Raw genomic sequence first — 21,628 nt, 5'->3', positions numbered from 1 at the left:
TGTATATTTATTAGATGGTTTTATTATGTGTGTAACTGTACTGTGTAATGTATATTTATTAGATGGTGTTATTTTGTGTGTAACTGCACTGTGTAATGTATATTTATTAGATAGTGTTATTATGTGTGTAACTGTACTGTGTAATGTATATTTATTAGATAGTGTTATGATGTGTGTAACTGTACTGTGTAATGTATATTTATTAGATAGTGTTATTATAAGTGTAACTGTACTGTGTAATGTATATTTATTAGATGGTGTTATAATGTGTGTAACTGTACTGTGTAATGTATATTTATTAGATAGTGTTATTATGAGTGTAACTGGACTGTGTAATGTATATTTATTAGACAGTGTTATTATGAGTGTAACTGTACTGTGTAATGTATATTTATTAGACAGTGTTATTATGAGTGTAACTGTACTGTGTAATGTATATTTATTAGATAGTGTTATTATTAGTGTAACTGTACTGTGTAACGTATATTTATTAGATGGTGTTATTATATGTGTAACTGTACTGTGTAATGTATATTTATTAGATAGTGTTATTATGAGTGTAACTGTACTGTTTAAGGTATATTTATTAGATAGTGTTATGTGTGTAACTGTACTGTGTAATGTATATTTATTAGATGGTGTTAATATGAGTGTAACTGTACTGTGTAATGTATATTTATTAGACAGTGTTATTATGAGTGTAACTGTACTGTGTAATGTATATTTATTAGATAGTGTTATTATAAGTGTAACTGTACTGTGTAATGTATATTTATTCGATAGTGTTATTATAAGTGTAACTGTACTGTGTAATGTATTTTTTATGTGTTTTGTGGCACTTTTATGTTTTGTGAAACAGCGATCTCGCTTACTTTCAACATTTTATATGAGTGGTAAACCTGATGAGTGCAAACACCCGTGATAAACCCCTTAATAGAGACATCGGCATTCATATTTATGATTGCAATGAAGTGCTTGGACATTTTAAAATATAAACATATACTTATACAAAATGATATAAAAAATGTTAGTTCATACATCACAACTTTATATTAATGGCCATGTGAAAAAATATCACTGATCCTACGTCTTAAATGGAAATAAAAGCATTATTTAGTGCTGTGGAATCTGTAAATAACCGATAATAATAATAAAGGTATTATCGCTTGCATATAACTGTGTTAAATGGACACTAAACCCAAACAACTAGAATACGAGTCTTGCGTTAGCCTTAAAAAGCAGCGTTGAGAGGTCCCAATGCTGCTTTTTAATGCCCGCTGGTATTACGAGTCTGGCAGGTACAGGTGTACCGCTCACTTTTTTTCCGCGACTCGAGCATACTGCAAATCCCCTTACGTCAATTGTGTATCCTATCTTTTGAATGGGATTTTCCTAACGCCGGTATTACGAGTTTTGGAGAAAGTGATCGGTAGACCCTCTCCTGTCAAGATTCCTACCACATTTAAAAGTCTGTAGTTAACGCCGTAACATAAAATTCTTAACTAAAGTGCTAAAAAGTACACTAACACCCATAAACTACCTATTAACCCATAAACCGAGGCCCCCACCCCACATCGCAAACACTTAAATAAAGTATTTAACCCCTAATCTGCCGACCAGACATCGCTGCCACTTAAATAAATATATTAACTCCCGTTTCGCAAACACTAGTTTAATTTTATTAACCCCTAATCTGCTGTCCCTAACATCTCCGACACCTACCTACATTTATTAACCCCTAATCTGCCGCCCCAACTATATTAAAGTTATTAACCCCTAAACCTAAGTCTAACCCTAACCCTAACACCCCCTAACTTAAATATAATTTAAATAAATATAAATAAAATTACTACAATTAATTAAATTATTCCTATTTAAAACTAAATACTTACCTATAAAATAAACCCTAAGCTAGTTACAATATAACTAATAGTTACATTGTAGCTATCTCAGGGTTTATTTTTATTTTACAGGCAACTTTGTATTTATTTTAACTAGGTACAATAGTTATTAAATAGTTATTAACTATTTAATAACTACCTAGTTAAAATAAGTACACATTTACCTGTGAAATAAACCCTAACCTAAGTTACAATTACACCTAACACTACACTATAATTAAATTAATTCCCTAAACTAACTACAATTAATTACAATTAAATTAAATAAACTAAAGTATGAAAAACAACAAACACTAAATTACAGAAAATAAAATAATAATAATAATTACAATTTTTTTAAACTAATTACACCTACTCTAATCCCCCTAATAAAATAAAAAATACCCCCAAAATAATAAAAATCCCTACCCAATACTAAATTACAAATAGCCCTTAAAAGGGCCATTTGTGGGGGAATTGCCCCAAAGTAATCAGCTCTTTAACCTGTAAAAAAAAATAATACAAATACCCCCCCAACATTAAAACCCACCACCCACACACCCAACCCTACTCTAAAACCCACCCAATCCCCCCTTAATAAAACCTAACACTAACCCCTTGAAGATCACCCTAACTTGAGACGTCTTCACCCAACCGGGCCAAAGTCCTCAACGAAGCCGGGCACAAGTGGTACCCTCCGCCAACATTAAAACCCACCACCCACACACCCAACCCTTCTCTAAAACCCACCCAATCCCCCCTTAATAAAACCTCAAACTAACCCCTTGAAGATCACCCTACCTTGAGACGTCTTCACCCAACCGGCCGAAGTCCTCAACGAAGCCGGGCACAAGTGGTCCTTCAGAGGAGCCGAAGTCTTCATCCGATCTGGGCAGAAGAGGACATCCAGACGGCCAGAAGTCTTCATCCAGACGGCATCTTCTATCTTCATCCATCTGGAGCGGAGCTGGTCCATCTTCAATCCAGCCGACGCGGAGCATCCTCTTCAAACGAAGTCCAACTGAAGAATGAAGGTTCCTTTAAATGACGTCATCCAAGATGACGTCCCTTCAATTTCTGATTGAATGATAGAATTCTATCAGCCAATCGGAATTAAGGTAGGAAAAATCCTATTGGCTGATGCAATCAGCCAATATAATTGAGCTCGCATTGGGGGGGTATTGTATTTTTTTTACAGGTTAAAGAGCTGATTACTTTGGGGAATGCCCCGCAAAAGGCCCTTTTAAGGGCTATTTGTAATTTAGTATAGGGTAGGGAATTTTATTATTTTGGGGGTATTTTTTATTTTATTAGGGGGATTAGAGTAGGTGTAATTAGTTTAAAAAAATGTAATTATTTTTTTATTTTCTGTAATTTAGTGTTTGTTGTTTTTCGTACTTTAGTTTATTGAATTTAACTGTAATTAATTGTAGTTAGTTTAGGGAATTAATTTAATTATAGTGTAGTGTTAGGTGTAATTGTAACTTAGGTTAGGGTTTATTTTACAGGTAAATTTGTATTTATTTTAGCTAGGTAGTTATTAAATAGTTAATAACTATTTATTAACTATTGTCCCTAGTTAAAATAAATACAAACTTGCCTGTAAAATAAAAAATAAACCCTGTTAGATACAATGTAACTATTAGTTATATTGTAGCTAGCTAACGCCTAGATTTAGAGTTCTGCGGCCAAAGGGGTGCGTTAGCTACGCTGGCTTTTTTCTGGCCGCACCTTTTAAATACCGCTGGTATTTAGAGTTCACAGAATGGCTGCGTTAGGCTCCAAAAAAGGAGCGTATAGCATATTTAACGCAACTTCAACTCTCGATACCAGCGGTGCTTACGGACGCGGCCAGCTTCAAAAACGTGCTCGTGCACGATTCCCCCATAGAAAACAATGGGGCTGTTTGAGCTGAAAAAAACCTAACACCTGCAAAAAAGCCGTGTTCAGCTCCTAACGCAGCCCCATTGTTTGCTATGGGGAAACACTTCCTACGTCTGCACCTAACACTCTAACATGTACCCCGAGTCTAAACACCCCTAACCTTACACTTATTAACCCCTATTCTGCTGCCCCCGCTATCGCTGACACCTGCATATTTTTTTTAACCCCTAATCTGCCGCTCCGTAAACCGCCGCTACTTACATTATCCCTATGTACCCCTAATCTGCTGCCCCTAACACTGCCGACCCCTATATTATATTTATTAACCCCTAATCTGCCCCCACAACGTCGCCTCCACCTGCCTACACTTATTAACCCCTAATCCGCCTCACTCCCGCCTCAATAACCCTATAATAAATAGTATTAACCCCTAATCTGCCCTCCCTAACATCGCCGACACCTAACTTCAAACATTAACCCCTAATCTGCCGACTGGAGCTCACCGCTATTCTAATAAATGTATTAACCCCTAAAGCTAAGTCTAACCCTAACACTAACACCCCCCTAAGTTAAATATAATTTAAATCTAACGAAATAAATTAACTCTTATTAAATAAATTATTCCTATTTAAAGCTAAATACTTGCCTGTAAAATAAACCCTAATATAGCTACAATATAACTAATAATTATATTATAGCTATTTTAGGATTTATATTTATTTTACAGGTAACTTTGTATTTATTTTAACCAGGTACAATAGCTATTAAATAGTTAAGAACTATTTAATAGCTAAAATAGTTAAAATAATTACAAATTTACCTGTAAAATAAATCCTAACCTAAGTTACAATTAAACCTAACACTACACTATCAATAAATAAATTAAATTAAATGCCTACAATTACCTACAATTAAACCTAACACTACACTATCAATAAATTAATTAAATACAATATCTACAATAACTACAATTAAATAAACTAACTAAAGTACAAAAAAAAAAGAACTAAGTTACAAAAAATAAAAAAATATTTACAAACATTAGAAAAATATTACAACAATTTTAAACTAATTACACCTACTCTAAGCCCCCTAATAAAATAACAAAGCCCCCCAAAATAAAAAAATGCCCTACCCTATTCTAATTTTAAAAAGTTCAAAGCTCTTTTACCTTACCAGCCCTGTACAGGGCCCTTTGTGGGGCATGCCCCAAGAAATTCAGCTCTTTTGCCTGTAAAAAAACACATACAATACCCCCCCAACATTACAACCCACCACCCACATACCCCTAATCTAACCCAAACCCCCCTTAAATAAACCTAACACTAAGCCCCTGAAGATCTTCCTACCTTATCTTCACCTCACTGGGTATCACCAATCGGTCCTGGCTCCAAAATCTTCATCCAACCCAAGCGGGGGCTGGCAATCCATAATCCTGTGGCTGAAGAGGTCCAGAAGAGGCTCCAAAGTCTTCATCCTATCCGGGAAGAAGAGGCGATCCAGACCGGCAACCATCTTGATCCAAGCGGCATCTTCTATCTTCATCCGATGAGGAAAGGCTCCATCGTGAAGACCTCCAGCGCGGACCAATCTTCTTCCGACGACGTCCAACTGAAGAATGACGGTTCCTTTAAGGGACGTCATCCAAGATGGCATCCCTCGAATTCCGATCGGATGATAGGATTCTATCAGCCAATCGGAATTAAGGTAGGAAAATTCTGATTGGCTGATGGAATCAGCCAATCAGAATCAAGTTCAATCCGATTGGCTGATCCGATCAGCCAATCAGATTGAGCTCGCATTCTATTGGCTGTTCCGATCAGCCAATAGAATGCAAGCTCAATCTGATTGGCTTATCGGATCGGCCAATCGGATTGAACTTGATTCTGATTGGCTGATTCCATCAGCCAATCAGAATTTTGCTACCTTAATTCCGATTGGCTGATAGAATCCTATCAGCCAATCGGAATTCGAGGGACGCCATCTTGGATGACGTCCCTTAAAGGAACCGTCATTCTTCAGTTGGACGTCGTCGGAAGAAATTGGCCCGCGCTGGAGGTCTTCACGATGGAGCCGTTCCTCATTGGATGAAGATAGAAGATGCCGCTTGGATCAAGATGGTTGCCGGTCTGGATCGCCTCTTCTTCCTGGATAGGATGAAGACTTTGGAGCCTCTTCTGGACCTCTTCAGCCGCAGGATTATGGATCGCCAGCCCCCGCTTGGGTTGGATGAAGATTTTGGAGCCAGGACCGATCGGTGATACCCGGTGAGGTGAAGATAAGGTAGGAAGATCTTCAGGGGCTTAGTGTTAGGTTTATTTAAGGGGGGTTTGGGTTAGATTAGGGGTATGTGGGTGGTGGGTTGTAATGTTGGGGGGGGGCGGTATTGTATGTGTTTTTTTACAGGCAAAAGAGCTGAATTTCTTGGGGCATGCCCCACAAAGGGCCCTGTTCAGGGCTGGTAAGGTAAAAGAGCTTTGAACTTTTGTAATTTAGAATAGGGTAGGGCATTTTTTTATTTTGGGGGGCTTTGTTATTTTATTAGGGGGCTTAGAGTAGGTGTAATTAGTTTAAAATTGTTGTAATATTTTTCTAATGTTTGTAAATATTTTTTTATTTTTTGTAACTTAGTTCTTTTTTATTTTTTGTACTTTAGTTAGTTTATTTAATTGTAGTTATTTGTAGATATTGTATTTAATTAATTTATTGATAGTGTAGTGTTAGGTTTAATTGTAGGTAATTGTAGGTATTTTATTTAATTTATTTATTGATAGTGTAGTGTTAGGTTTAATTGTAACTTAGGTTAGGATTTATTTTACAGGTAAATTTGTAATTATTTTAACTATTTTAGCTATTAAATAGTTCTTTACTATTTAATAGCTATTGTACCTAGTTAAAATAAATACAAAGTTACCTGTAAAATAAATATAAATCCTAAAATAGCTATAATATAATTATAATTTATATTGTAGCTATATTAGGGTTTATTTTACAGGTAAGTATTTAGCTTTAAATAGGAATAATTTATTTAATAAGAGTTAATTTATTTCGTTAGATTTAAATTATATTTAATTTAGGGGGGTGTTAGTGTTAGGGTTAGACTTAGCTTTAGGGGTTAATACATTTATTACAGTAGCGGCGAGATTAGGTCTGCAGATTAGGGGTTAATAATTGAAGTTAGGTGTCGGCGATGTTAGGGAGGGCAGATTAGGGGTTAATACTATGTATTATAGGGTTATTGAGGCGGGAGTGAGGCGGATTAGGGGTTAATAACTTTATTATAGTAGCGGTGCGGTCCGCTCGGCAGATTAGGGGTTAATAAGTGTAGGCAGGTGGAGGCGACGTTGAGGGGGGCAGATTATGGGTTAATAAATATAATATAGGGGTCGGCGGTGTTAGGGGCAGCAGATTAGGGGTACATAGCTATAATGTAGGTGGCGGTGGTGTACGGAGCGGCAGATTAGGGGTTAATAATAATATGCAGGGGTCAGCGATAGCGGGGGCGGCAGATTAGGGGCTAATAAATATAATATAGGGGTCGGTGGTGTTAGGGGCAGCAGATTAGGGGTACATAGGGATAACGTAGTTGGCGGCAGTGTACGGAGCGGAAGATTAGGGGTTAAAAAATTTAAATATATTGGCGGCGATGTGGGGGGACCTCGGTTTAGGGGTACATAGGTAGTTTATGGGTGTTAGTGTACTTTAGAGCACAGTAGTTAAGAGCTTTATAAACCGGCGTTAGCCCAGAAAGCTCTTAACTACTGACTTTTTTCTGCGGCTGGAGTTTTGTCGTTAGATTTCTAACGCTCACTTCAGACACGACTCTAAATACCGGAGTTAGAAAGATCCCATTGAAAAGATAGGATACGCAATTGACGTAAGGGGATCTGCGGTATGGAAAAGTCGCGGCTGAAAAGTGAGCGTTAGACCCTTTAATGACTGACTCCAAATACCAGAGGGCGGTAAAAACCAGCGTTAGGAGCCTCTAACGCTGGTTTTGACGGCTACCACCCAACTCTAAATTTAGGCCTTAGGGTTTATTATATAGGTAAGTGTTTAGTTTTAAATAGGAATAATTTATTTTATTGTAGTAATTTTATTAAGATTATTTTAAATTATATTTAAATTAGGGGGGGTGTTAGGGTTAGGATTAGAATTAGGATTAGGGGATAATATATTTATTATAGTGGCGGTGACGTTGGGGACGGCAGAATAGGGGTTAATAATTGTAGTTAGGTTGCGGCGACATTGGGGGCGGCAAATTAGGGGTTAATAAATATAATGTAGGTGGCGGCAATGTTGGGGGCGGCAGATTAGTGGTTCATTAGTATAATGTAGGTGGAGGCGGTGTCTGGAGCGGCAGATTAGGGGTTAATAATATAATGTAGGTGTCGGGGGTGGCAGATTAGGGGTTAATAAATGTAAGATTAGGGGTGTTTAGACTCGGGGTTCATGTTAGGGTGTTAGGTGCAGAAATAAAATTAATTTCCCCATAAGAATCAATGGGGCTGCTTTAGGAGCTGAACGCTGCTTTTTTGCAGGTGTTAGGTTTTTTTTTCAGCCAGCTCAGCCCCATTGTTTCCTATGGGGAAATTGTACACGAGCATGTTTAGCCAGTTTACCGCTACCGTAAGCAGCGCTGGTATTACAGTGAGAAGTGGTGCTAAATTTTGCTCTCCGCTCACTTATTAGAGGCTAACGCCGGGTTGAAAAAAACCTGTAATACCAGCACTGTCTTAAATGAGCGGTGAGAAAAAAATGCTTGTTAGCACCGCAAACCTTACCGACAAAAACTCGTAATCTAGCCTAAAGTTTTTCTTTCATGATTCAGATAGAGAATACAATTTTAAAAACGTTTCCTCTCATAAACAACTCCACAGAAGTGAGCACAATGTTATCTATATGGTACACATGAACTAGTGCTGTCTAGTTGTGAAAAACGGTCAAATGCATTCAGATAAGAGGCTGCCTTCAAGAGCTTAGAAATTAGCATATGAGCCTACCTAGGTTTAGCTTTCAACAAAGAATACCAAGAGAACAAAGCACATTTGATTATAAAAGTAAATTGGAAAGTTGTTTAAAACTGGATGCCCTATTTGAATCATGAAAGGTTTTAATTTTGACTAGACTGTCCCTTTTCATTTTAAATTGTGTGTCCCTTTAAGAGGGCATCATCAATCCAATAAGGTTTTATTTTAACTTTGGCCACATATCTTTTGTGGAATCCTCTATAAAAAGCCTGTGATAGATTTCAATATATATATATTTTGTCTGTTTAACTAGATTTCCTTATGATATGGTTTACTCTACTATTGGCTTAGAAACAGAAGCAATAAACCCCCCCCCCCCCCCGATTGCCATATGACGTTTTTGTATGAGAATTCCAATTGGTTGGAATGTGTCACATGTTTAATCTGACACTTTCGTTTGATATCTTGGTTTGTGAGTATCTCATTATCTTCACTTATAAATATAACTGGCACCTGGAACAAATGTATTTAATTGTGAAATCATTTACTTTATAAAAAATGTACCAATAACCTAATTTGTATGTTCATTAAATTGTTCCCGGTATGTTTGTGAGTTTAGTGCCCACACGATGTATAATCCACTGCTGTCTTTGCCTTTCTCTCTTCAGGACTTGCAAGTTCTCTTTATGCGGTCTGATGGAGGCCTCACTCCCATGCATAGTTTTAGCGGCTCCCGTGCCATCCTGTCTGGCCCCGCAGGAGGCGTTGTTGGTTACGCCATTACCACGTATGATCAGGATAATCCTCAGCCTGTTATTGGTTTTGATATGGGAGGTAAGAGGAGTGAATCCATGGCCTGTGGCTTATATCCGGGGTCAGTCCGTGCTGCTCTAATGTCAGGGGTCAATAAGGGTAATCAGATGACTTCAAACATTTCAATCCCTTCTCAACTACATAGCATTGTAAATAGTGCATTTAAGGGAACATTTTTTTATCCTAATGGTAGATCAGCATTTACACTTATATTTCCTTAGAAAGTGTGAAGCAAAAGCTAAATTTTAAACTGAAGCAGCATCAGGCATGTACTTCATACTAACGCTCACTGGCTGATAGATACTTCATACTAACGCTCACTGGCTGATAGATACTTCATACTAACGCTCACTGGCTGATAGATACTTCATACTAACGCTCACTGGCTGTTAGATACTTCATACTAACGCTCACTGGCTGATAGATACTTCATACTAATGCTCACTGGCTGATAGATACTTCATACTAACGCTCACTGGCCGATAGATACTTCATACTAACGCTCACTGGCCGATAGATACTTCATACTAACGCTCACTGGCCGATAGATACTTCATACTAACGCTCACTGGCCGATAGATACTTCATACTAATGCTCACTAGCTGATAGATACTTCATACTAATGCTCACTGGCCGATAGATACTTCATACTAACGCTCACTGGCCGATAGATACTTCATACTAACGCTCACTGGCCGATAGATACTTCATACTAACGCTCACTGGCCGATAGATACTTCATACTAACGCTCACTGGCCGATAGATACTTCATACTAACGCTCACTGGCCGATAGATACTTCATACTAACGCTTACTGGCTGATAGATACTTCATACTAACGCTTACTGGCTGATAGATACTTCATACTAACGCTCACTGGCCGATAGATACTTCATACTAACGCTCACTAGCTGATAGATACTTCATACTAACGCTCACTGGCTGATAGATACTTCATACTAATGCTCACTGGCTGATAGATACTTCATACTAATGCTCACTAGCTGATAGATACTTCATACTAACGCTCACTAGCTGATAGATACTTCATACTAACGCTCACTAGCTGATAGATACTTCATACTAATGCTCACTAGCTGATAGATACTTCATACTAACGCTCACTAGCTGATAGATACTTCATATTAACGCTCACTGGCTGATAGATACTTCATACTAATGCTCACTGGCTGATAGATACTTCATACTAACGCTCACTGGCTGATAGATACTTCATACTAATGCTCACTAGCTGATAGATACTTCATACTAACGCTCACTAGCTGATAGATACTTCATACTAATGCTCACTAGCTGATAGATACTTCATACTAACGCTCACTAGCTGATAGATACTTCATACTAACGCTCACTGGCTGATAGATACTTCTTCCTAATGCTGACTGGCTGATAGATACTTCATACTAACGCTCACTGGCTGATAGATACTTCATACTAACGCTCACTGGCTGATAGATACTTCTTCCTAATGCTGACTGGCTGATAGATACTTCATACTAACGCTCACTAGCTGATAGATACTTCATACTAACGCTCACTGGCTGATAGATACTTCTTCCTAATGCTGACTGGCTGATAGATACTTCATACTAACGCTCACTGGCTGATAGATACTTCATACTAACGCTCACTAACTGATAGATACTTCATACTAACGCTCACTGGCTGATAGATACTTCATACTAGCGCTCACTAACTGATAGATACTTCATACTAATGCTCACTGGCTGATAGATACTTCTTCCTAATGCTGACTGGCTACTCTGTACTTTCTTCTAATGCCTATTGGCCGATAGGTACAATGAGAATTTGTATCTAATAACCCATGAGCATAAGTAGGGAGTACCTATTTGCCATTAGTAGGGACCAGCTGTCCTTCACTAAAATACTGAACAAGCTGCAGGTGATTGTGGTGGGAGGCTTGGGTGTCCTGTAGTCTGTGGGATCACACAACCCCCCCCCCCCCCCACTACAAAGCTCTGCCTTAGACCCCACTTTTAAACCTACCATTTATATTTTTCACAAGTAACATACAGATCAGTAATTGTACATCTCTGGTTGCCAGTAACACATGTAAACATTAGACCCCTTGGCCTCTAGTTATCAAGCTCCGTAAGGAGCTTGATGGCCTCTGTTTCTGGCGAGTATTCAGACTCTTCAGACTCGCCAGAAACAGCAGTTATGAATCAGAGGTCACAAAGACCGCTGCTCCATAACCTGTCCTTCTGCTCTGAGCAGGCGGACAGACATCGCCGGAAATCAACCCGATCGAGTACGATCGAGTTGATTGACACCCCCCTGCTGGCGGCCGATTGGCCACGAGTCTGCAGGGGGTGGCGTTGCACCAGCAGCTCTTGTGAGCTGCTGGTGCAATGCTGAATACGGCGAGCGTATTGCTCGCCGTATTCACGAGGTCTGGCAGACCTGATCCGCAGTGTCAGATCAGGTCCGCCAGACCTTAATAACTAGAGGCCCTTGACTGTTCCTCACTTCTTTCTGCTACGTATCTTTAATGCATTTAGCTAACACTCAGGGACATTTTAGTTTCTAGTATTATTGTGAAGATTATACTGGGCAATCTGCTACAATACCGTATTGTCCGGTTGACTACTAGACACCTGGCAACCATAGAACTGATAGAGATTTAAGTTCAGTTTAAACAGCTTTTAATTTACATGTTTAAGTGCTTCGCTTTCATTTGTATGATTAAAAAAAAATGGTATAATTTCCCATTACAAAAATATTCCATTGAATTATTACAGTACCAGGTGTGTATGGCAGATTCACAGCCAGTGCAGGGCCAACACAGACACTGATGTCAGAGGGTAGCTGGTTGCAGGGACAGTGTGCAGCAGAGTTGTTAAGTTAGCAGGTTACAGGAGCACTGGACACATCCATCAATAGCTTGCGCATCAGAATACCCAGTATAAATTGTAATATCCAATCTAATCTGTAAACGGCAGGATGGTCACCCCTAGATCATTGTATTCTGCTGCCCTAATGTACAGTGTGGGCGACCCAGATGGCACAATATACCATTATATACATAAGGCCATGCCAAGCCCACATTTCATGCAGATTTTTACGTCTGGCAAACTTCTGGGAAAAGAGGCCAAAAAGCAGGTCTGTCCTGGATAATCTACAGTTTGTACTAAAGAGGTGTTTAATTTAAAGGGACATTTAACACTAAATAAATGCCGATAGAATGATGCATTCAACATAAAGATTAGTCTAAGAATAACATGTAGATGTATTTTTTAAAGTTCATTAGCTGTTTAAATATTGACAAAATAAGTGTAAAGTTTTAGGCCTCTAGCTATCAACGTGTCTACTTACCTGCCATCGCCGGCCCCAATACGCCCGCCTAAGCTCGCCTACCATCGCCGCCGTGGACCTGAATACGCTCACCAAAGTTATCAATAAAGCTGTCCAAAAGCCGCGCACCAAGTACGGGGCGATGAGCAGCGGACTGTGATAGTTATCACTCATCCGATCTCGCTGCTCTTCGGCATTTTCCCAGCTTTATTGACAAGCTGTCACTAAGCACCCACACTAAACTACACTGTTCTACCCCCTATACCGGCGCCCCCGGAGCCCCCCGCAACTAAATAAAGTTATTAACCCCTAAACCGCCGCTCCTAGACCCTAGATTAGGTGTAAGTAGCTTAAAATTGTTGTAATATTTTTGAAATGTTTGTAACTTATTTTTTTTATTTTTTGTAACTTAGTTTTTTTTATTTTTTGTACTTTAGTTAATTTATTTAATTGTATTTAATTGTAGTTATTTGTAGGTAATTTATTTAATTGTAACTTAGGTTAGGATTTATTTTACCGGTAATTTTGTATTTCTTTTAGCTAGGTAGTTATTAAATAGTTAATAACTATTTAATAACTATTCTAACTAGCTAAAATAAATACAAAGTTACCTGTAAAATAAATATAAATCCTAAGATAGCTACAATGTAATTATTAATTACATTGTAGCTATCTTAGGGTTTATTTTACAGGTAAGTATTTAGTTTTAAATAGGAATAATTTATTAAAGTATAGTGTAGTGTTAGGTGTAATTGTAACTTAGGTTAGTTTTTATAGGTAAATGTCTCTTTATTTTAACTACGTAGCTATTAAATAGTTAATAACTATTTAATAGCTATTGTACCTAGTTAAAATAAATTGAAATTTGCCTGTAAAATAAAAATAAATCCTAAAATAGCTACAATATAATTATTATTTATATTGTAGCTATCTTAGGGTTTATTTTAAAGGTAAGTATTTAGTTTTAAATAGGAATAATTTAGTTAATAAGATAAGTTATAATATTTAGATGTATTTAATTCATATTTAAGTTAGGGGGGTGTTAGGGTTAGACTTAGGTTTAGGGGTTAATAATTTTATTATAGTGGCGGCGGTGTAGGGGGGGCAGGATAGGGGTTAATAAATTTATTATAGGTGGCGACGGTGTAGGGGGGGAAGATTAGGGGTTGATAAGTTTAATATAGGTGGCGACGGTGTAGGGGGGGCAGATTAGGGGTTAATAAGTTTAATATAGGTGGCGGCGGGGCCGGGAGCGGCAGATTAGGGGTTAAACAATTTATTTAGTTGCGGCGGGGTCCGGGATCGGCAGGATAGGGGTTAATAAATTTATTATAGGTGGCAGCAGTATAGGGGGGGCAGGATAGGGGTTACTAGGTATAATGTAGGTGGCGGTGGGCTCCGGGAGCGGCGGTTTAGGGGTTTATACATTTATTATAGTTGCGGCAGTGTAGGAGGCGGCAGATTAGGGGTTAATATGTATAAAGTAGGTTGGGTGGGGTCCGGGATTGGCGGTTTAGGGGGTAATAAATGTATTTAGTTGCGGCGGTGTAGGGGAGACAGATTAGGGGTGTTTAGACTCAGGGTACATGTTAGGGTGTTAGGTGCAGACATCTCCCATAGGAATCAATGGGATGTCGGGCAGCAGCGAACATGAACTTTTGCTATGGTCAGACTCCCATTGATTCCTATGGGATCCGCCGCCTCCAGGGCGGCGGATTGAAAACCAGGTACGCTGGGCTGGAAAAGTGCCGAGCGTACCTGCTAGTTTTTTGATAACTAGCAAAAGTAGTCAGATTGTGCCGCACTTGTGTTCGGAACATCTGGAGTGACGTAAGAATCGATCTGTGTCGGACTGAGTCCGGCGGATCGAAGCTTACATCACAAAATTCTATTTTTGCCGGGCAGCAGGGCTTGATAACTTAGGCGAATCAGCCTCGCCACAAATACGCTGCGGAATTCCAGCGTATTTGAGGTTGACGGCTTGATAACTAGAGGCCTTAGTGTCTATAAAACAGTGGGAGCTGCCATGTTGTAACTTAGGTGACCTTTTCTGCTGTAGCCAATTAGGGACAGTTATAAATAGGTCACTAGAGTGTACAGCCAATGGCTGTGTGGTATATAACAGGGTTCTGCACTTCCATTTCAGGAACTGAAAAGCTCACAATTTCAGAATGGAATTAAAGGAAAAGGGAACAAAATAAATAAATAAAGTATATTGCAGAGTTCTTTTATATATACGATTTATCATTTTATTTTACCGTCTCAAAGTGTTTAAAGGGACATTAAACACTTTGAGAATATAATTTAAAAGGCTAAATTGTATATTTAAAAAAAAAAGTCTGCAATATACTTTCATTATTTATTTGTCCCTCTTTGCCTGTAATTATATTCTGAAATTGTGAGCTTTTCAGTTCCTGTTAGAAATGGAAGTGCAGACCCTGTTATATAACACACAGCCATTGGCTGCACACTCTAGTGACCTATTTATAACTGTCCCTAATTGGCCAAAGCAGAGAACGTAACCTAAGTTACAACATGGCAGCCCCCACTGTTTTATAGACACTAAAAAATTACACTTATTTTGTCAATATTTACATAGCTAATGAAACATTAAAAATAAAGCTACATGTTATTCTCAGGCTAATCTTTTCTTTGAATGAATCATTCTATCTAGCATTTATTTAGTGTTTAATGTCCCTTTAATATCTCTTTAAAGTGACTTTTCTGTGTAACTGTAAAGGGTCTAGAATGTCTGAGTGCAACAGCCAATCACAGCACTAGTTTAAAACTCTAACGGCTAGATTTAGAGTTCTGCGGCCAAAGGGGTGCGTTAGCTACGCATGCTTTTTTCCCCCCGCACCTTTTAAATACCGCTGGTATTTAGAGTTCACAGAATGGCTGCGTTAGGCTCCAAAAAAGGGAGCGTAGAGCATATTTACCACCACTGCAACTCTAAATACCAGCGTTGCTTACGGACGCGGCCAGCTTCAAAAACGTGCTTGTGCACGATTCCCCCATAGAAAACAATGGGGCTGTTTGAGCTGAAAAAAAACCTAACACCTGCAAAAAAGCAGCAGCTCCTAACGCAGCCCCATTGTTTCCTATGGGGAAACACTTCCTAAGTCTGCACCTAACACCCTAACATGTACCCCGAGTCTAAACACCCCTAACCTTACGCTTATTAACCCCTGCCGCCCCCGCTATCGCTGACCCCTGCATATTATTATTAACCCCTAATCTGCCGCTCCGTACACCGCCGCAACCTATGTTATCCCTATGTACCCCTAATCTGCTGCCCCTAACACCACCGACCCCTATGTTATATTTATTAACCCCTAATCTGCCGCCCCCAACGTCGCCTCCACCTACCTACAATAATTAACCCCTAATCTGCTGACCGGATCTCACCGCTACTCTAATAAATGTATTAACCCCTAAAGCTAAGTCTAACCCTAACACTAACACCCCCCTAAGTTAAATATAATTTAAATCTAACGAAATAAATTAACTCTTATTAAATAAATTATTCCTATTTAAAGCTAAATACTTACCTGTAAAATAAACCCTAATATAGCTACAATATAAATTATAATTATATTGTAGCTATTTTAGGATTAATATTTATTTTACAGGCAACTTTGTAATTATTTTAACCAGGTACAATAGCTATTAAATAGTTAATAACTATTTAATAGTTACCTAGTTAAAATAATTACAAAATTACCTGTAAAATAAATCCTAACCTAAGTTACAATTAAACCTAACACTACACTATCAATAAATAAATTAAATAAAATACCTACAATTATCTACAATTAAACCTAACACTACACTATCGATAAATTAATTAAATACAATACCTACAAATAAATACAATTAAATAAACTAACTAAAGTACAAAAAATAAAAAAGAACTAAGTTACAAAAAATAAAAAAATATTTACAAACATTAGAAAAATATTACAACAATGTTAAACTAATTACACCTACTCTAAGCCCCCTAATAAAATAAGAAAGACCCCCAAAATAAAAAAATGCCCTACCCTATTCTAAAATTAAAATAGAAAAGCTCTTTTACCTTACCAGCCCTGAAAAGGGCCCTTTGCGGGGCATGCCCCAAAGAATTCAGCTCTTTTGCCTGTAAAAAAAACATACAATACCCCCCCCCAACATTACAACCCACCACCCACATACCCCTAATCTGACCCAAACCCCCCTTAAATAAACCTAACACTAAGCCCCTGAAGATCTTCCTACCTTATCTTCACCACGCCGGTTTCACCGATCGATCCAGAAGAGCCTCCGATGTCTTGATCCAAGCCCAAGCGGGGGGCTGAAGGTGTCCATGATTCGGCTGAAGTCTTCATCCAAGCAGGAGCTGAAGAGGTCCATGATCCGACTGAAGTCTTCTATCAAACGGCATCTTCAATCTTCTTTCTTCCGGATCCATGTAGTTCATCCCGCTGACGCGGAACATCCATCTTCACCGACGACTTCCCGACGAATGACGGTTCCTTTAAGGGACGTCATCCAAGATGGCGTCCCTCGAATTCCGATTGGCTGATGGAATCAGCCAATCAGAATCAAGTTCAATCCGATTGGCTGATCCGATCAGCCAATCAGATTGAGCTCGCATTCTATTGGCTGATCGGAACAGCCAATAGAATGCGAGCTCAATCTGATTGGCTGATCAGATCAGCCAATCGGATTGAACTTGATTCTGATTGGCTGATTCCATCAGCCAATCAGAATTTTCCTACCTTAATTCCGATTGGCTGATAGAATCCTATCAGCCAATCGGAATTCGAGGGACGTCATCTTGGATGACGTCCCTTAAAGGAACCGTCATTCGTCGGGAAGTCGTCTGTGAAGATGGATGTTCCGCGTCGGCGGGATGAACATGGATCCGGAAGAAAGAAGATTGAAGATGCCGCTTGATAGAAGATTTCAGCCGGATCATGGACCTCTTCAGCTCCCGCTTGGATGAAGACTTCAGCCCGATCATGGACCTCTTCAGCTCCCGCTTGGGCTTGGATCAAGACATCGGAGGAGCTCTTCTGGATCGATCAGTGAACCCGGCGTGGTGAAGACAAGGTAGGGGGATCTTCAGGGGCTTAGTGTTAGGTTTATTTAAGGGGGGTTTGGGTTAGATTAGGGGTATGTGGGTGGTGGGTTGTAATGTTAGGGGGGGGTATTGTATGTTTTTTTTTTACAGGCAAAAGAGCTGAATTCTTTGGGGCATGCCCTGCAAAGGGCCCTTTTCAGGGCTGGTAAGGTAAAAGAGCTTTTCTATTTTAATTTTAGAATAGGGTAGGGCATTTTTTTATTTTGGGGGTCTTTGTTATTTTATTAGGGGGCTTAGAGTAGGTGTAATTAGTTTAAAATTGTTGTAATATTTTTCTAATGTTTGTAAATATTTTTTTATTTTTTGTAACTTAGTTCTTTTTTATTTTTGTACTTTAGTTAGTTTATTTAATTGTATTTATTTGTAGGCATTGTATTTAATTAATTTATTGATAGTGTAGTGTTAGGTTTAATTGTAGATAATTGTAGGTATTTTATTTAATTAATTTATTGATAGTGTAGTGTTAGGTTTAATTGTAACTTAGGTTAGGATTTATTTTACAGGTAATTTTGTAATTATTTTAACTAGGTAGCTATTAAATAGTTATTAACTATTTAATAGCTATTGTACCTGGTAAAAATAAATACAAAGTTGCCTGTAAAATAAATATTAATCCTAAAATAGCTACAATATAATTATTATTTATATTGTAGCTATATTAGGGTTTATTTTACAGGTAAGTATTTAGCTTTAAATAGGAATAATTTATTTAATAAGAGTTAATTTATTTAGTTAGATAAAAATTATATTTAATTTAGGGGGGTGTTAGGGTTAGAATTAGCTTTAGGGGTTAAAAAATGTATTAGAGTAGCTGTGAGCTCCGGTCGGCAGATTAGGGGTTAATGCTTGAAGTTAGGTGTCGGCGATGTTAGGGAGGGCAGATTAGGGGTTAATACTATTTATTATAGGGTTATTGAGGCGGGAGTGAGGCAGATTAGGGGTTAATACATTTATTATAGTAGCGGTGTGGTCCGGTCGGCAGATTAGGGGTTAATAAGTGTAGGTAGGTGGCGGCGACGTTGGGGGCGGCAGATTAGGGGTTAATAAATATAATATAGGGGTGGGCGGTATTAGGGGCAGCAGATTAGGGGTACATAGGGATAACGTAGGTTGCGGCGGTGTACGGAGCGGCAGATTAGGGGTTAAAAATTTTTAATAGAGTGGCGGCGATGTGGGGGGGCCTCGGTTTAGGGGTACATAGGTAGTTTATGGATGTTAGTGTACTTTAGAGCACAGTAGTTAAGAGCTTTATAAACCGGCGTTAGCCCAGAAAGCTCTTAACTACTGACTTTTTTCTGCGGCTGGAGTTTTGTCGTTAGATTTCTAACGCTCACTTCAGCCAAGACTCTAAATACCGGCGTTAGGAAGATCCCATTGAAAAGATAGGATACGCAAATGGCGTAGGGGGATCTGCGGTATGGAAAAGTCGCGGCTGCAAAGTGAGCGTTAGACCCTTTCCTGACTGACTCTAAATACCAGCGGGCGGTAAAAACCAGCGTTAGGAGCCTCTAACGCTGGTTTTGACGGCTACCGCCAAACTCTAAATCTAGGCCTAAGCCTTATGTTTATCATTGATACGGCACCACTGAGTTTATTAATAGCTGTCATTTATCAGCTGCTGCTGCATTGTATAACTGTGCACTGAAACAGGAGACAGATGTTATAAGTAAGAAGACATTACTAAATTCACACAGCTGTTAGCAGAGTTAAACATCACAGTCTCTTACAGTTAGCTGATTTGGCTGATGTGCTGCATTGTATAACTGTGCACTGAAACAGGAGGCAGATGTTATAGATAATACGACATTATTACTGTAATTCACACAGCTGTTAGCAGAGTTAAACATCACAGTCTCTTACAGTAAGCTGATTTGGCTGATTTGGCTGATGTGCAGCAGCTCTCAGGGAACTCAAGCTTTAGCCTATTCGTTGTGACCCCCTGTGCCAGCTGCTGACCCAGTGGATGTGTAGGTCATTCTGTCTCTCTCATTGCCTGACAGGGACATCCACAGATGTCAGCAGATATGCCGGAGAATATGAACACGTGTTTGAAGCCACAACCGCTGGGATCAGCATCCAGGCGCCACAGCTAGATGTGAATACGGTGGCGGCAGGAGGTGGCTCTATGCTCTTCTTTAGGTGAGTGTGCTGGCGGTAATTATAATAAAATAATCATGTTGCTGCTTATTTCAGGTCTATACTGAGATCAGCTTAAGGCCCATATAAGGATATCATTACACTAACCGAAATAAGCTTCTGCACAACGAGATAACTGTAGAAATGTGCATTTATTTTTGTCTGAACTCAATGTTTTACATTTATCAGAAATATGATAATCGAGCAGCACCTTTCAAATGTCAACAGATGAATAAACTGTAAATATTTCACATTCCTATGTTCTGCACATGGCAGAATGTTATATGTATTTATAAATATATATTCCTATATGTATCTGTATATATCTATACCTACAGGGAGTGCAGAATTATTAGGCAAGTTGTATTTTTGAGGATTAATTTTATTATTGAACCACCATGTTCTCAATGAACCCAAAAAACTCATTAATATCAAAGCTGAATAGTTTTGGAAGTAGTTTTTAGTTTGTTTTTAGTTATAGCTATTTTAGGGGGATATCTGTGTGTGCAGGTGACTATTACTGTGCATAATTATTAGGCAACTTAACAAAAAACAAATATATACCCATTTCAATTATTTATTTTTACCAGTGAAACCAATATAACATCTCAACATTCACAAATATACATTTCTGACATTCAAAAACAAAACAAAAACAAATCAGTGACCAATATAGCTACCTTTCTTTGCAAGGACACTAAAAAGCCTGCCATCCATGGATTCTGTCAGTGTTTTGATCTGTTCACCATCAACATTGCGTGCAGCAGCAACCACAGCCTCCCAGACACTGTTCAGAGAAGTGTACTGTTTTCCCTCCTTGTAAATCTCACATTTGATGATGGACCACAGGTTCTCAATGGGGTTCAGATCAGGTGAACAAGGAGGCCATGTCATTAGATTTTCTTCTTTTATACCCTTTCTTGCCAGCCACGCTGTGGAGTACTTGGACGCGTGTGATGGAGCATTGTCCTGCATGAAAATCATGTTTTTCTTGAAGGATGCAGACTTCTTCCTGTACCACTGCTTGAAGAAGGTGTCTTCCAGAAACTGGCAGTAGGACTGGGAGTTGAGCTTGACTCCATCCTCAACCCGAAAAGGCCCCACAAGCTCATCTTTGATGATACCAGCCCAAACCAGTACTCCACCTCCACCTTGCTGGCGTCTGAGTCGGACTGGAGCTCTCTGCCCTTTACCAATCCAGCCACGGGCCCATCCATCTGGCCCATCAAGACTCACTCTCATTTCATCAGTCCATAAAACCTTAGAAAAATTAGTCTTGAGATATTTCTTGGCCCAGTCTTGACGTTTCAGCTTGTGTGTCTTGTTCAGTGGTGGTCGTCTTTCAGCCTTTCTTACCTTGGCCATGTCTCTGAGTATTGCACACCTTGTGCTTTTGGGCACTCCAGTGATGTTGCAGCTCTGAAATATGGCCAAACTGGTGGCAAGTGGCATCTTGGCAGCTGCACGCTTGACTTTTCTCAG

At 38.9% G+C, this 21,628-nt stretch overlaps 1 protein-coding gene across 3 annotated transcripts in view; it reads left to right on the top strand.

The window, feature by feature from the left end:
• Nucleotides 1–21,628, top strand: part of OPLAH (5-oxoprolinase, ATP-hydrolysing) — a 291,557-nt gene that overhangs the window by 108,969 nt on the left and 160,960 nt on the right. For all 3 annotated transcript variants that reach the window (XM_053715452.1, XM_053715451.1, XM_053715453.1), the window contains exons 7-8: nt 9,403–9,568; nt 20,011–20,149. In XM_053715452.1, coding sequence (XP_053571427.1) covers nt 9,403–9,568; nt 20,011–20,149 — 305 coding nt within the window. The remainder of the gene's footprint in view (nt 1–9,402; nt 9,569–20,010; nt 20,150–21,628) is intronic.

The sequence above is a fragment of the Bombina bombina genome, chromosome 5 (assembly GCF_027579735.1).
Source record: "Bombina bombina isolate aBomBom1 chromosome 5, aBomBom1.pri, whole genome shotgun sequence".
Taxonomy (NCBI): Eukaryota; Metazoa; Chordata; class Amphibia; order Anura; family Bombinatoridae; genus Bombina; species Bombina bombina.
This window is presented reverse-complemented; position numbering and strand designations above follow the sequence as displayed.